General features: G+C 37.3%; 2 protein-coding genes and 2 long non-coding RNA genes across 4 annotated transcripts; 3 read left to right on the forward strand and 1 right to left on the reverse strand.

Annotated features, from left to right (window-relative positions):
• Positions 1-865: 865 nt before the first annotated feature.
• On the forward strand, positions 866-2,215 carry LOC122407766 (uncharacterized). Its single transcript, XR_006260275.1, has 3 exons — positions 866-1,004; positions 1,115-1,213; positions 1,515-2,215. It is a non-coding gene; the product is annotated as an uncharacterized lncRNA (long non-coding RNA).
• Positions 2,216-2,479: 264 nt separating this feature from the next.
• On the reverse strand, positions 2,480-3,849 carry LOC122407765 (uncharacterized). The gene is made up of 5 exons (XR_006260274.1): positions 3,529-3,849; positions 3,205-3,379; positions 2,939-3,093; positions 2,703-2,867; positions 2,480-2,592 (listed from the first exon to the last, which is right to left on the reverse strand). It is a non-coding gene; the product is annotated as an uncharacterized lncRNA (long non-coding RNA).
• A 2,804-nt stretch (positions 3,850-6,653) lies between these two features.
• LOC122407764 (uncharacterized) lies at positions 6,654-11,672 on the forward strand. Its single transcript, XM_043414178.1, has 5 exons — positions 6,654-6,771; positions 7,030-7,104; positions 7,212-7,367; positions 7,459-9,082; positions 9,176-11,672. The coding sequence occupies exons 4-5, from the start codon at positions 8,986-8,988 to the stop codon at positions 10,819-10,821; spliced, it is 1,743 nt and encodes a 580-aa protein (XP_043270113.1). The 5' UTR covers positions 6,654-6,771; positions 7,030-7,104; positions 7,212-7,367; positions 7,459-8,985; the 3' UTR covers positions 10,822-11,672.
• Positions 7,048-8,900, forward strand: LOC122408465 (cell wall integrity and stress response component 3). The gene is made up of 5 exons (XM_043415261.1): positions 7,048-7,104; positions 7,259-7,367; positions 7,459-8,048; positions 8,418-8,603; positions 8,661-8,900. Exons 1-5 carry the CDS (start codon positions 7,048-7,050, stop codon positions 8,898-8,900), a joined length of 1,182 nt encoding a protein of 393 aa, XP_043271196.1.
• Positions 11,673-12,479: the final 807 nt, after the last annotated feature.

Genomic DNA, 12,479 nt, shown 5'->3' on the forward strand with positions numbered 1-12,479 from the left:
GATATTTACCGACCACACGCGACGGTGAAAAACCTTCAGTCGGTAACCATTTTATAGGGACGGTACAGATGTTATAAATTATAGACTTTTGGGGTAGCACTTTCGATACTTTTATTTAAATATAATCATAAATAATATAATAATATAATAATACAATCCCAAAGAACTTACACTTTTCATCACTAGTGGCGCGACAATCTATTTGCACCATCCCTATATATTCTTGTATTACGGAAGTTCGTTCGTATCTTTTTGCATAAATATTCGAGAGAAAACAGAGCAATGCGGAAAATGCCAGCACTGTCACATTTGCGCTTCGACAATATTTACCTACGGTCTGAAACGTACATGATTTTTTTTAAGACATTGCACAATAACGAGCTTAATTAAATTGAAGGCACCCCATACACCATACAATATTTTGTGCAATATTATGGTGTAATATGAAACATTGCGCAATGATTGAACGAGTTTAAACAACAATTAAACAAAATTACGTGAATTGTTGGAAACTTTCAACGTGAAAACGTCAATATTAGATGGGAAACCATTCGAAACTTATCTAAAAAACTAAAAAGGATAAATCGAATGAACCTAAATGTAGAAAACCGATTAATTTCATTCATAACTTCTACGAACGATTACTTATTGAACAAAAATAATAATTACGAGTAAAAAATGGAGACGTTGAAATTAACACACCTTGATACCCCCTCCATCGTTGCGATGTACATTAAAATAATATAAGTAGATGGCATTGGAATGTTAAATTGTAATTGGATTCGCCCGTTATCATATAGAATGTCGACCGTATTCGATTGAGCAATATCATTATTATACCAGCAACTGATGAGCGCAGTGTCACTAGGCTGCGACGGATACGTTACTACTCAATTCAATTTTTGTGTGTTTGGCACTATAAAAAGTGAACTAAAATACAGTTGTGTGCTCTTAATAGTCGTGTGCTCTTAATAAATAACATTTGGAGCTGCTCTGTAAAATGAGTAAGTACTATATATACTATATTTTGAACCATTGTTTGAAAGCATCTCTTCTTTCTCTATATAGTAAGTAGATGAATGATCACATAAAAAGGAAGTTTTCCTTAATGCAGATACCCAGAAACCAAATCTAACATGGAATGATGACGAAAAATCATCACGGAATGGTGACCAAAAATCGACCTCGCCAGTCAAAGAAGATAAAAAACCAGGTTATCCAATCTTGAAATATATTCAAACTTAATTTTTTTTTTATTAACAACAATTTACGAAATTCAATTGTCTTTTTTTAATGATAATGCGAACTTTTTTTTCCATAAAATGGATAATGATTTTTGTTATCTGCATCTACTATCCTACAAATACGTACATTACATACATTACATTACATCCATATTATAATTTTTCTCTCTAATTTTTCATGAATTATCAATAATGACAACAGTGAAGAAAAAAAAATAGTTTAGGCGGGACCTGTATTATTTAGTCAACTCATGATATCTTATTTTTCAGTTGACCAGGTCAGACCGCCACGATGGAAGCGTGCAGGAAAAAAATGCCAAAAAAACAAAGAAGACGCTGAAAAACGGCTCCAATTCCTTTTGAAACAATTATCGACTCCCCGTCGATATAATTAAAAAAGCGATCTCATTCAGAAAAAATAATCTTTATTCTTAATGAGGGAAGAGGACATCGAGTTATGAACTCCCACTTCGCGTGCTTATAACCGAACGCCCATCAAGTCATTTACATACCATAAAGTTCACATTAAACTGAGTAGTGCAGTGGTGAGTGAGTTAGTCTCCCGCCTATTCTGCTCTGGGTTCAAGTCCTGCCTAAACAGAATAGTTTAGGCAAAAGTGTTTTTTTTTTTTTTTTCATTTTTGTTTCATTATATTATTGAAATTTATAAAATCATTTACGCGCTTTTATTGAAATCACGAATTGAATGTCAAATTAATTTTTTTGAATTTTGCAATTTTTCTAACCCTACTGACTTGGAAATTAAAATACCCATCAGAGTGTACTCGGAAAAAGACATTTATCAAAAAATAATTTAATTTAAAATGTTCCCTGCCTCATTGAAAGAGATATCGAAAAAAAATGGAATAAAATTTTTAAAACAAATTTTTTGAAAAATCGTTTTATTATACATCAAAGTTGTTTTAATAACGAGTCCATTATTTCTAATCAGCAACAATACTGCTTTGGGATTTTGTTTACCGTCGATTCGATGATTCCGAGGATCAAACGCTGCAATTGGAGAAAAACAATGCGAAAAAATCGAGAATTTTGATGAGTTTAAAATCCATGATTGCAATAATTTCCATTATCAACTAATTCGTGTAAGGGAATAAACGCGGCTGAGGAATTTGAGAATAAAAATTGGCATTGGACAAAACCCTATATTCAACGTCCGGGCTTTGAATTATTACAGCAGTTCTGGAATCGCGTTGACCTCGGATACTGGCTTAGTTGTGGGTTGTGTCTTGGCAAGAGCAGTACGAGCGAAGAAAGACGAAAAAATGACCAAACAGCTCGGACAAAATCCTCTCTACGTCAATCAATCTAGAAACATTTTTCTTCTGAACTGAAAAATACAAAATTCAATTAATCATATAATGATGACTTCGTTTCTGATTCAATTCGATAGATATTATAATACCTAAATCAAAATTTTATTCTCCGTAGATATCGCACCTTTCAGAACTGATCCATGGGATACTCGACACTCTGTAAAACCGTGTTGACCAATTGATTGTTCTTCGAAGCAAATGTACTCAAACTGTGGTTGTGGAAAAGTGCTTCATGTCGATTGAAGTCAAAAGAGTTTATCAAGAAATTGTGCACCACTTCCACTGTGATCTAAGAAATCAGAAAACTTGAATATATATTCTGATTGAGGATTAAAATATTAAAAAGTTAATGAAAATTACCATTGCGATAGTCTTAAAAAAATGAACAATGAGCGAATAATTCTTCAGGTAAAATAACCATCGGTGCCCAAAAATGTCAAATGAGTATTAATGGGCCGGCGACAGACCTCTTCCATATTTCATTTGCACTGGAGATATCATGACGATGACAAGATCTGCAATCAGAAACATTCGATTACTGTTTTATTTTGGAAAACGTTTAGCAGAAAATCTTTTATATAACTCCTTGAATTCAAATCAATAATAGACATTTTTTTTCTACTTACTTTAAAGCATTGCCACCGGAGCATGTAAGTGCTCACCCGCACTCTTCTTTTCTTTGCAGCGATTAATGTGTTAAGCCGTTGATAGAATTGTGCTTTTCTCTAAATCCTTTTCCAGACTGCATTTACTTCTTTATTCTACATTTTTGTAGCCCTTGCTCTCCTTCGTCACTCCTATCTTGAGTTGTATTTTTTACAAGAAAAGAAATTCAAAATGATGATACAATCAGAGAGAGTTGAAAGAGCGGAGGCATAGATTTTTTTCTAATTCAGAACTATATCTCGAGAAATCTTTAAACATATTCGAATCATTCTATTTTATTTTACCATCAATCCGAAATCGTAAGAGCCTTTATATCTCGGTCTTATACACTAGCTGGCAGTTTCCTGTAACATTGTTGACAATTTTCAGTTTATAATATATAATATAATATAATACACAACACTCTTGGATTCCTCCGCCTTTATTTCCATTTTTCTCTTTACATTTTTTCACCACTTTCACTAAAACATTGTCTTGCTTTTATTATCTACTCATTAAACACACCATACGTCGATATCATCACGGATATATATATAAGTATAGACTTATGTTATGGCACCAGAAAAAAAAAATATATCTATATCTATATCAATATCGAAACTGTCATCGCGATCTTTATAACCTCATTTACACCATACCTCATACGTCACGAAAATATATAGGTATAGATTTGTATTATGTCACCAGAAAAAATATATATAGGTATATGAAATGTATTGTGGCACCAGATTTGTCACTAAAGAAATAACAAATAAACATCAAAAATGTGTGCGAAAATCCGACCCATTTTTTGATGCAATTAAAAAATGAATAATTAATATCTCTTCAACGCGTTAAGCTACAGAGTTCGAAGAGGTCGCAATCGAAAGAAAAAAAAATAAAAAATTCGTGAACTTGCAGTATTTGTTGACCTACTGTAATTAACTAATTATTAAAGAAACAAATTTTGAAAATTTTCGAAAACAATTGGAAACGCTATCGCTCCGCTAAAGAGTCTCTGGCAGCAACTCGTCATGTTATAAATGTACTTGTCTCAGAGTCGCTGCCGCGACTCTAGATATATACTTGTACTACAGAGAACTGTCAAACGCGATCTTTATAACCTCATTCATTTAACACCACACCATACGTCATATCACGAAATATATATTGTGACGTTGTGGCAGAGCCGCAACGCCCCGCGTCGTGGTGGGATCCACCACATCGTTCACTCACTTTCGGAGCGTCAAAAATCGCTATATTTTTTCTTGTATTTTTAATTATCTGCGAACTGTATAATTTTCTTATGTAATTGCGCCTATTAATTTCCCTGCTTTACTATTGTTGTTAGTCATAAGTTTCTTCGGCCGTTTTGGCACTCGCTCGCATCGTCTACAACTGATGAAACTCAGCGGACTACAATCCTCCTTCCCCCCGAACGAGAGTCCCCGTAGAGTCCTGCCCCCAGTAATTCCCTCCCACTGATAAAAAGCCCCTTCCCCGAATCCCAAAAGGCTAGAACATCGGATAAAGGCTATCGGAACCGAGTCATGGAACCAACCACCATCATCGAACGTATTCTCGAGGAGGAATTGTCTCCAATTCGAGAAAATCATTGAACGAGTTCCCTGGCGTCGAGGTTCCGAGCTGTGACAGAATTAACACCGGCCGCCACGCATCAGCCCAGCTGTTATCACGAGTTCGTCAACCGAAAATTCGCGCGTAAGGCCGAGCTTCGTCCAAGCGGCGCCATCGATCGAGTCGACTGATAACAGCGCCGCGCCGTCAAGCCATCAATCGCCAATCGATAGCCCTCGTCGTTAGCCCTTTTCCTTCCTCACCCTCCCTCGTCACCGAATCGCTACTCCTGCGCGAGATAAAGGAGTCCGATTGGACAATCATCGGCGCGTGCAAGGATCCATAATCGATAATGTATGCGCAATAAGGAAGGACGATGAGCGAGCACGGAAATCAATGACTTCCATCACGACTCCGGCGTGCGTACCACGGCCCAGTTCCCAGTACTTGCAATCTGACTTGTAGTTTTGTTTCGTTCGACCCCAGTTATTTTGTCCCAACGACCACCGGCTTGATCCTTGGAGACCATAGCGGCAATCTTGAGCCCGAAAAACCGTACGACGCATAATCTCAGCGCCAAGTAAGTCGTTTTCACTCTCTTGACTCTGCGACGAAGACACGTGGTTGTTTCGCCATCTTCGTCGTAGATCGCGTCTCGATTTCGCCGGTCACGTTTTCATGGTCGAATTTTCCCCGAGCCCTTCTGGCTCGTGATCGATTCTCCCTTGGTTGTGATTTATCTTGGAGATTATTCTTTTTGCGTTAAATGCGAGTGAGTGCTGTGGTGCTAGTATTAAGCCCCTTTTTAGCGTGATCTACCCCCCCCCCCCCCGCTCCTAGCCCACCGGCTTTGTCGTCGAGTCGCGCATCGTATTTCGCCGAACCATTATTGTAATTGTTTCTTTTTATCGTTTGCAACCTCACGGGTATATGTAAGACGCCTGAGCGACAGGTGCCCATCGACCCGAAGATATTGAGTCTCAAAAGCATTGAGCCATTTTCCACCGTTTTCTTTTTCTTTCTCCGAGCTAGCCCCGTTCTGTACATTCCCCCCGCATTAGCCGTAGTAGTTGAGTCCTCTGTTGTTAACATTCGAGATCCGAAGAGATCGACCTGATTTATTTTTGTTACTTTTTTGTAAAAACTAACTGGCGCCCAAATTGGTGAAATAAAGCCTATTTTTTTTGTTATCATTTTTTTCTACTAAATACTGATTCCTTATTTATTTCATTTTTATTCCCCTTTTATTTTTAACCATTTCAGCCAGCAGTGACGAAAAACCCCGTCACAATATATATATGTTTGTCTTTTGGCTACTTCCATGACCGATTTTTTTTATTTTATTAAAATGTCTATTAACCTCTTAATAAACTTGTATTACAAGGGTTTTCAAAAATTCTCTATATATTTTGATATATTCCAAAAATGATGTATAATGGACACTTTCATAACCTTAGCAGTATATAATGTGGTCAAAATGATGACACTATATATGATGAAAACCGTCCTCATTGTGACCGCTTTATATGTAATACTCGTCTATACATTTCGAGTATTCTATTTGGTCACTATGGTGACTATATATAATTTATGTAATGTCGCGATAGTAACCAGATAATATCAATGACAAAATTAAAAATGTAAATTATATATACCATCATTTCATATATTATCTGGTCTTTTTGACGACATATATATATGCCTGCATAAGAAATTTTGATATTCGATTGAATTTATACAAGAAAAAACCGTGTCGTCTCTCCAAATCTTTAGGGATTTTATTGATTTGAGCTTGATACTACGTTGTGTTCTCATAAAATCGTCGGGGTATTCCCCGAATTTCGGGGAGTGGCGCCGATTGTGCTTCGACTTCAGTGCAACGTTCGTACAGTGTTCGAACAGTATCAACGTCACAAGCGAAATATTTTTTGCAAAGTAAAAAAGTGAAGTTTTTTTCAATTCTCACCACCGTTAGTATAATCGAAATTAATTAAATGCATTTAAAGAATAGTTTTTTGCTTCATAATACTACGATCGTGTCTTGAGACCGCCGAGATAAAATTGCACAAGACCAAATTTTACATGAAGTGGTAACATTGGCGACCAGTGTCACCGAAGTGATCATCAAATGTCAAATATAATTAACCTTATTTGCTGCTGTGAAAATATTTACTACTGTTTCGAAATTCAAATTATCACCTGTTGACTTTTTCTTGGATTTATTTTAGTGAACCGATAGAAAAAACATGAGGGGGAGAAAAAAGAATGATACAGTGACAAAATCATTGGAAAAAAAAAGGAAGGTGAGAATGTCGAATACTCCTCTTTTTTCTCTTTGCCACCAATTCCTTCTGTATGTTACGTGATATCCCAATTCTTTCTACAATAAAATGGATACGATTTTCTATAGATTCTTCCAGTCTCAGAGTAACTCTAAGTTCTTATAATTCTGCCAAGAGAACAACACGATCAAATAAAAGCAGCAAAAATGATTTCGAGTCCTTGGAAAACGTCAAGTTGAAAAAATCAACAAAAAAAATTGCTGCATCAAAAATTGAGAACTCAGGTAAGTAATTAACGTCTTATAAATCATATAAATCTTATAATATAGTTCGTATGCATTTACATATTCAAATCTTGTTTTATTGGAACTGAAGATACCCAGCATAAGTCACCTAATAAGGATTGTGACGACAATGCACAGAAAATGAGTGACTCTATTTCGATTGCCAATGAGCTTCAAACAAATTCTGCAACAGCAATGACCAGCGTCGTAACAAATTCTTCAACAGCAATGACCAGCGTCGTAACAAATTCTTCAACAGCAATGACCAGCGTCGTAACAAATTCTTCAACAGCAATGACCAGCATCGTAACAAATTCTTCAACAGCAATGACCAGCGTCGTTACAAATTCTTCATTTATCAGCAGTGATACAATTTCTCCAGCAGTAACTACCAGCGTCAATACCAATTCTTCACTAGTAATTACCAGCGTTGATACAAATTCTTCACCGGTAACTACCAGCGTCAATACAAATGCTTCACCAAGAATTACTAGCGTCGATATAAATCCTTCACCAGTGATTATCAGCGTTGAAACAACTTTTTCACCAGTAACTACCAGCGTTGAAACAACTTCTTCACCAGTAACTAGCAGCGTTGAAACAACTTCTTCACCAGTACCTACCAGCGTCAATACAAATTCTTCACCAGTAATTACCAGTGTTGATAAAAATTCTTCACCGGTAATTACCAGCGTCAATACCAAATGCTTCACCAACAATTACCAGCGTTCATAAAAATTCTTCACCAGTAGTTACCAGGGTCGATACAAATCCTGGAGATATTCCTGAAAATGATTTTTCTCCACACTGTGACAATCCCGCAACAAATTACAATAAAAACGTTGCCATGAAAAATCCTTCAGACACAAGACAGCTACTCGACCTGGAGTTTGACATAACCGAAACCATTGTATTAGCGGAGAAATTATCACTTTCCCCTATAGTTTCAGAAAATATCGACGAAAAAATTTTGATTTCCGTTCCAAAATATTCATCGGACAATGGTACCGAAATGGAAAAAAAGAAAAGGATGAAAGCCATGCATTACAGGCAATTCTCGAGGATAGTTTCACTTTATCAGAGCTTGGATTCGAAAACGATCAACCAGTGGAAATACAAAATATCGATGATGTCATCAATAATCTCGATGATCCTGAACTGACTATCGACAATGAAGACGATAGCACGGTGGACATGAATTGGGAGAACGACACTAATTCTGGAAATTATCGGAGTGTTAATCCATATGCCATTCATTGAACAAACTCTTCATCTTCCGACGAATTGCACGAGATAATACCTACCCAAGAAATCGAAGTTGATGAAATACAAAACAGCTCTCAAGTCGAGGAAGAAAGTGATAAAGAAAATCAGAATGACAACGTGAATTCAACTGTTGAAGATCCCAATGATAAAACGTTTGATGCTTCCAATCAACAACAAGATCATTCAGCGACTACGAGCAATTTTTCGGAATCGAATATCAATGAAACGACAGTTTCGACTGAGGCATCAATGAAGAAATTAATCTAATCCAGGAGCAGTCAAGACTGGTTCAATTGACAATCAAAATCTCTTTGCATTACCAAATGTTTCAAAGAGCAAATTGAGTTTTTGCATGTATTGCAAAAAAATGCAAACTGTCATCAGCCGTCATTTAGAGCGCGTTCATCGAGACGAGCCTGAAGTAAAAAAATTCTCGGTCCTCAAAAAAGGTATGTAAAATTTGATTTATTTTTCCGTAGTATCCGTAGTATTAAATTAAATTCTATTCCGTCGTATTATTTATTGACAAATTTGTTTTTAAGGAACTTATGAAAGGAAACAAATTATAGAGACGTTGAAGAACCAAGGCAACAACATGTATAACACTGACAAGAGATATAATCAGACTGGAGAGTTGTTGGTGTCTCGAAGACCAAGGGAGCGTCGAGTGGCCACGGAATACAGGACTTGCCACAATTGCAAGGGTTATTTTTCAAAAAAAGCAATTCGTCGACATTTTCAAAGATGTGTCGGATCTTCAAGTAAACATAAACGACACAACATCATTCTTTCTCGCCGCATTGAAGGCCGTCTACATGAGGACGCTTGTGAAAGATTCGTTAGAATCTTCTCAGTGTTAAGAGAAGATGAAATAACACGGCTAGTCAGATATGACGAACTGTTGATAAAGTTTGGCAATGCAATGTGCGACAAATATAAAAAGCCACAGCAGGAGGCGATGATCCGGAATCGTTTACGAACGCTCGGCCGGTTGTTGAAAGCAATGAGAGAAGTAAGTCAGGAAATCACTGACTTCATGTCGATCTACCATCCAAAGCACTACAAAACTATGATTACCGCCGTGAAGAACCTCTCCGATTTCAACGAAGAAACGGGAGCGGTTGAAAATTCGTCTCTCGCCATCAGCATTGGCATTTATATTACGGCTGTCGGCGAATTTTTGAAATTTCTCACAATTGAAAAAGATGACGATGCCCATCAGAAGCTCGTCGAAAAATACCTTTTTCTTCACAAATCACAGTATACAGTCCGGGTTAATCGCGTAGCTCTCGAAGCACAGGCCAAAAAACATCGAGAGTTGAAGAAACCTCTGCCAACGACGGATGATATCAGAAAATTGTGTGACTACGTAAACGAAAAGAGGGCGGCTGCGTACAAAAATTTAAAACAGAAATATACGTACGAAGGATGGTTACAGCTGCTCCAGTATAGCCTGATATCAATCCAAATTTTTAATCGTCGTCGATCAGGAGAGATCGAGCGTGCGGAGATCAGTGATTTAAAGGGAATAGAAAAGATCAGTGGAGAAACAAATCCCGATACATATAATCAACTGTCGGAAGAACAAAAGGCTACCGTTTCCCTATACAGTCGACTCATAATAACTGGCAAACTTCAACGCGACGTGCCTGTTTTGCTTGACAAAGGAATGGAGGACTGTTTGACACTGATTCTGAGCTACCGTCAAAATGCTCGGGTTCCGAGTAAGAATCCTTTTGTCTTTGGCATTCCTGGTTTCGAGGATGGTCGGTTAAAATATTTGAGAGCGTGTCCGCTGATGAGACAGTACGCGAACGAGTGTGGAGCCGAACACCCTGAGCGTCTACGAGGAACTTATTTAAGAAAACATATGGCAACGAATTGCGCAGCTCAAAATATGGATGAGAATGAGATTAAGGACATTGCTAATTTAATGGGCCATGCTGAGGCCATTCACCGATCTCACTACCGGCAATCGGTAGTTTCGCGAGACGTAGTTGGCGTAGCTAAAGCTCTTCGTTCCGCGATGGGTTACGACAACATGCCTATAGCTACGAATGAAACCAGCGAAGAAGAATGCGCTCCGTTGCCCAGAGTTCAACAAGCCCGAAAAAAAAAGTGGCGCCGAAAAGGAAGATGGCTCAGGAGCTCGATTCGAGCGATTCGTCTAATAGTCCAGTCACCTTAGGCCATATTTTACGAAGTTCTATTCAAGAGACCTAGAGGTTAGCCAATTTTTTTATAGGTTGTTTGGACCTACAGGAATATAGCCCTGAGTTTTCGAACAAATCCGACTTGCACTTTTGCAATAAAAAATTATTAAAAAAAAAAAAATCGATTTTTTTGAGTTGGTGCTCAGGGAACGCATCTGATCGAAAAACTTAACAGATGAAAGTTGTTCGGCATAACGTCCTCTATAAAAAAGGTCTTATACAAAAATGCGCTATCATTGTTAATTAAGCAGTTAATTGCCAATAAAGACAAAAAATCACAACTTTGTTTTTGCTGCTACAATCGTTTGTTTGTAGAGTAATCGGTTTGAAATTCATACAAGATGTAGGGAATTCAATGCCCAAGAGAATGGTGCCAGATTTATTAACCTGTGAGATATAGTTTAGTAACAATTTGCGATCTTCGAAAAAACTTTGACATCTCATAGAATTTGGCGATGAAGGCCTACAGTGTAGAAAAAAATCGAGGAGCTTCGTGTCACCGTGCACAAACTTTTTGGAAAAAATAAATCGTTTTTGTTGATAATAAATAGTGTTTTTTGACGTTTTAAAAATTTTGCTTATAAACAAATAGCAATTCTGGACAAAGTTACAAAGATATTCGGAAAAATCTTGGACCATTCGATGCGTTTTTGGAAAACGAACAATTTAAAAAAAAAAGTCGCAATATCTCTATTACAGACCGAGATATGAATATTTTTATATTTTTGCAAATATCTGTTGTTGATATTGAGATTTTTGCAAAAATCAAATTCGATAGCCTTCCGTAGGGTTCCGGCTATGAGATTCGATAAAATACTGACCTCCAACAGGGATTTTGTCATCACGGTTATCCGTGTAATCTACTCGACGGCGCGCGGCCGAGAGCGCGGTGACGGCCGCTCGCCCGGGCGCGGCAGTGGGAGTACCCTCTCGCGCTCCGCAGTCCCGCTCGAGCGACTTAGTTAACAAATTTGATAATTTCCTTTAGAATGGTCGTAGTACGATGTATTTTTTTTTCATTTTGCGTGATTTTTTCTCGCGAACACGATGGTACCATTAAAAATCATGTCCGTCCCATAGGAGAGCCGCCACGATTGATTTTAAAAATTCCACATATAACCATGCTTTAAATTCAATTTACCGTTCATGGGATAGGGTATCATGAATAAATATTTTCTTCAACATTGTTTCATTCATTACAATTCGTTTATTTATGTGAATGAAAAAAAATTAAGAAAGAATAGTTGTTCACATCGTTTTGATTTTTTTCTCGTCAGGTTCATACTCATCGTCGCTATTGGATACTTTTACATTTATTGGCACCGTTATATCGGGCAAGTCAATTTCTATTTCATCGTCGATCGCTTCTTCATAATGGAAATTTTCTTCTCCATCCTCATCATCGCTTAATATTATTTCGTGTTCGGCAGTATTCGGACAACTCATGCCGTTACATTTTTTACATAGTACCGTATATTTTAATCCTAATTTCCTGCACGTACAATAAGATGTACAGCCACTCTTATCGCACGAGCAAGAAATGATTTCCAACAAATTCGACGGAATGGGATCTTTCCTACATGTGATTGGTTCTAAAATATGTCTAGTTTTTTTCCACCCCCACTGCATCGGG

Source organism: Venturia canescens, chromosome 3 (assembly GCF_019457755.1).
Source record: "Venturia canescens isolate UGA chromosome 3, ASM1945775v1, whole genome shotgun sequence".
Taxonomy (NCBI): domain Eukaryota; kingdom Metazoa; phylum Arthropoda; class Insecta; order Hymenoptera; family Ichneumonidae; genus Venturia; species Venturia canescens.

What these genes read in the sequence shown, in the direction of transcription:
- LOC122407764 (XM_043414178.1), top strand. Translation starts at nt 8,986, where the DNA reads ATGTATTGCAAAAAAATGCAAACTGTCATCAGCCGTCATTTAGAGCGC. An exon ending in ATTCTCGGTCCTCAAAAAAG is followed by an intron (nt 9,083 to 9,175) that starts GTATGTAAAATT and finishes TTTGTTTTTAAG; the next exon opens with GAACTTATGAAAGGAAACAA.
- LOC122408465 (XM_043415261.1), top strand. Translation starts at nt 7,048, where the DNA reads ATGAGGGGGAGAAAAAAGAATGATACAGTGACAAAATCATTGGAAAAA. An exon ending in CATTGGAAAAAAAAAGGAAG is followed by an intron (nt 7,105 to 7,258) that starts GTGAGAATGTCG and finishes AATTCTGCCAAG; the next exon opens with AGAACAACACGATCAAATAA. An exon ending in ATCAAAAATTGAGAACTCAG is followed by an intron (nt 7,368 to 7,458) that starts GTAAGTAATTAA and finishes TTGGAACTGAAG; the next exon opens with ATACCCAGCATAAGTCACCT.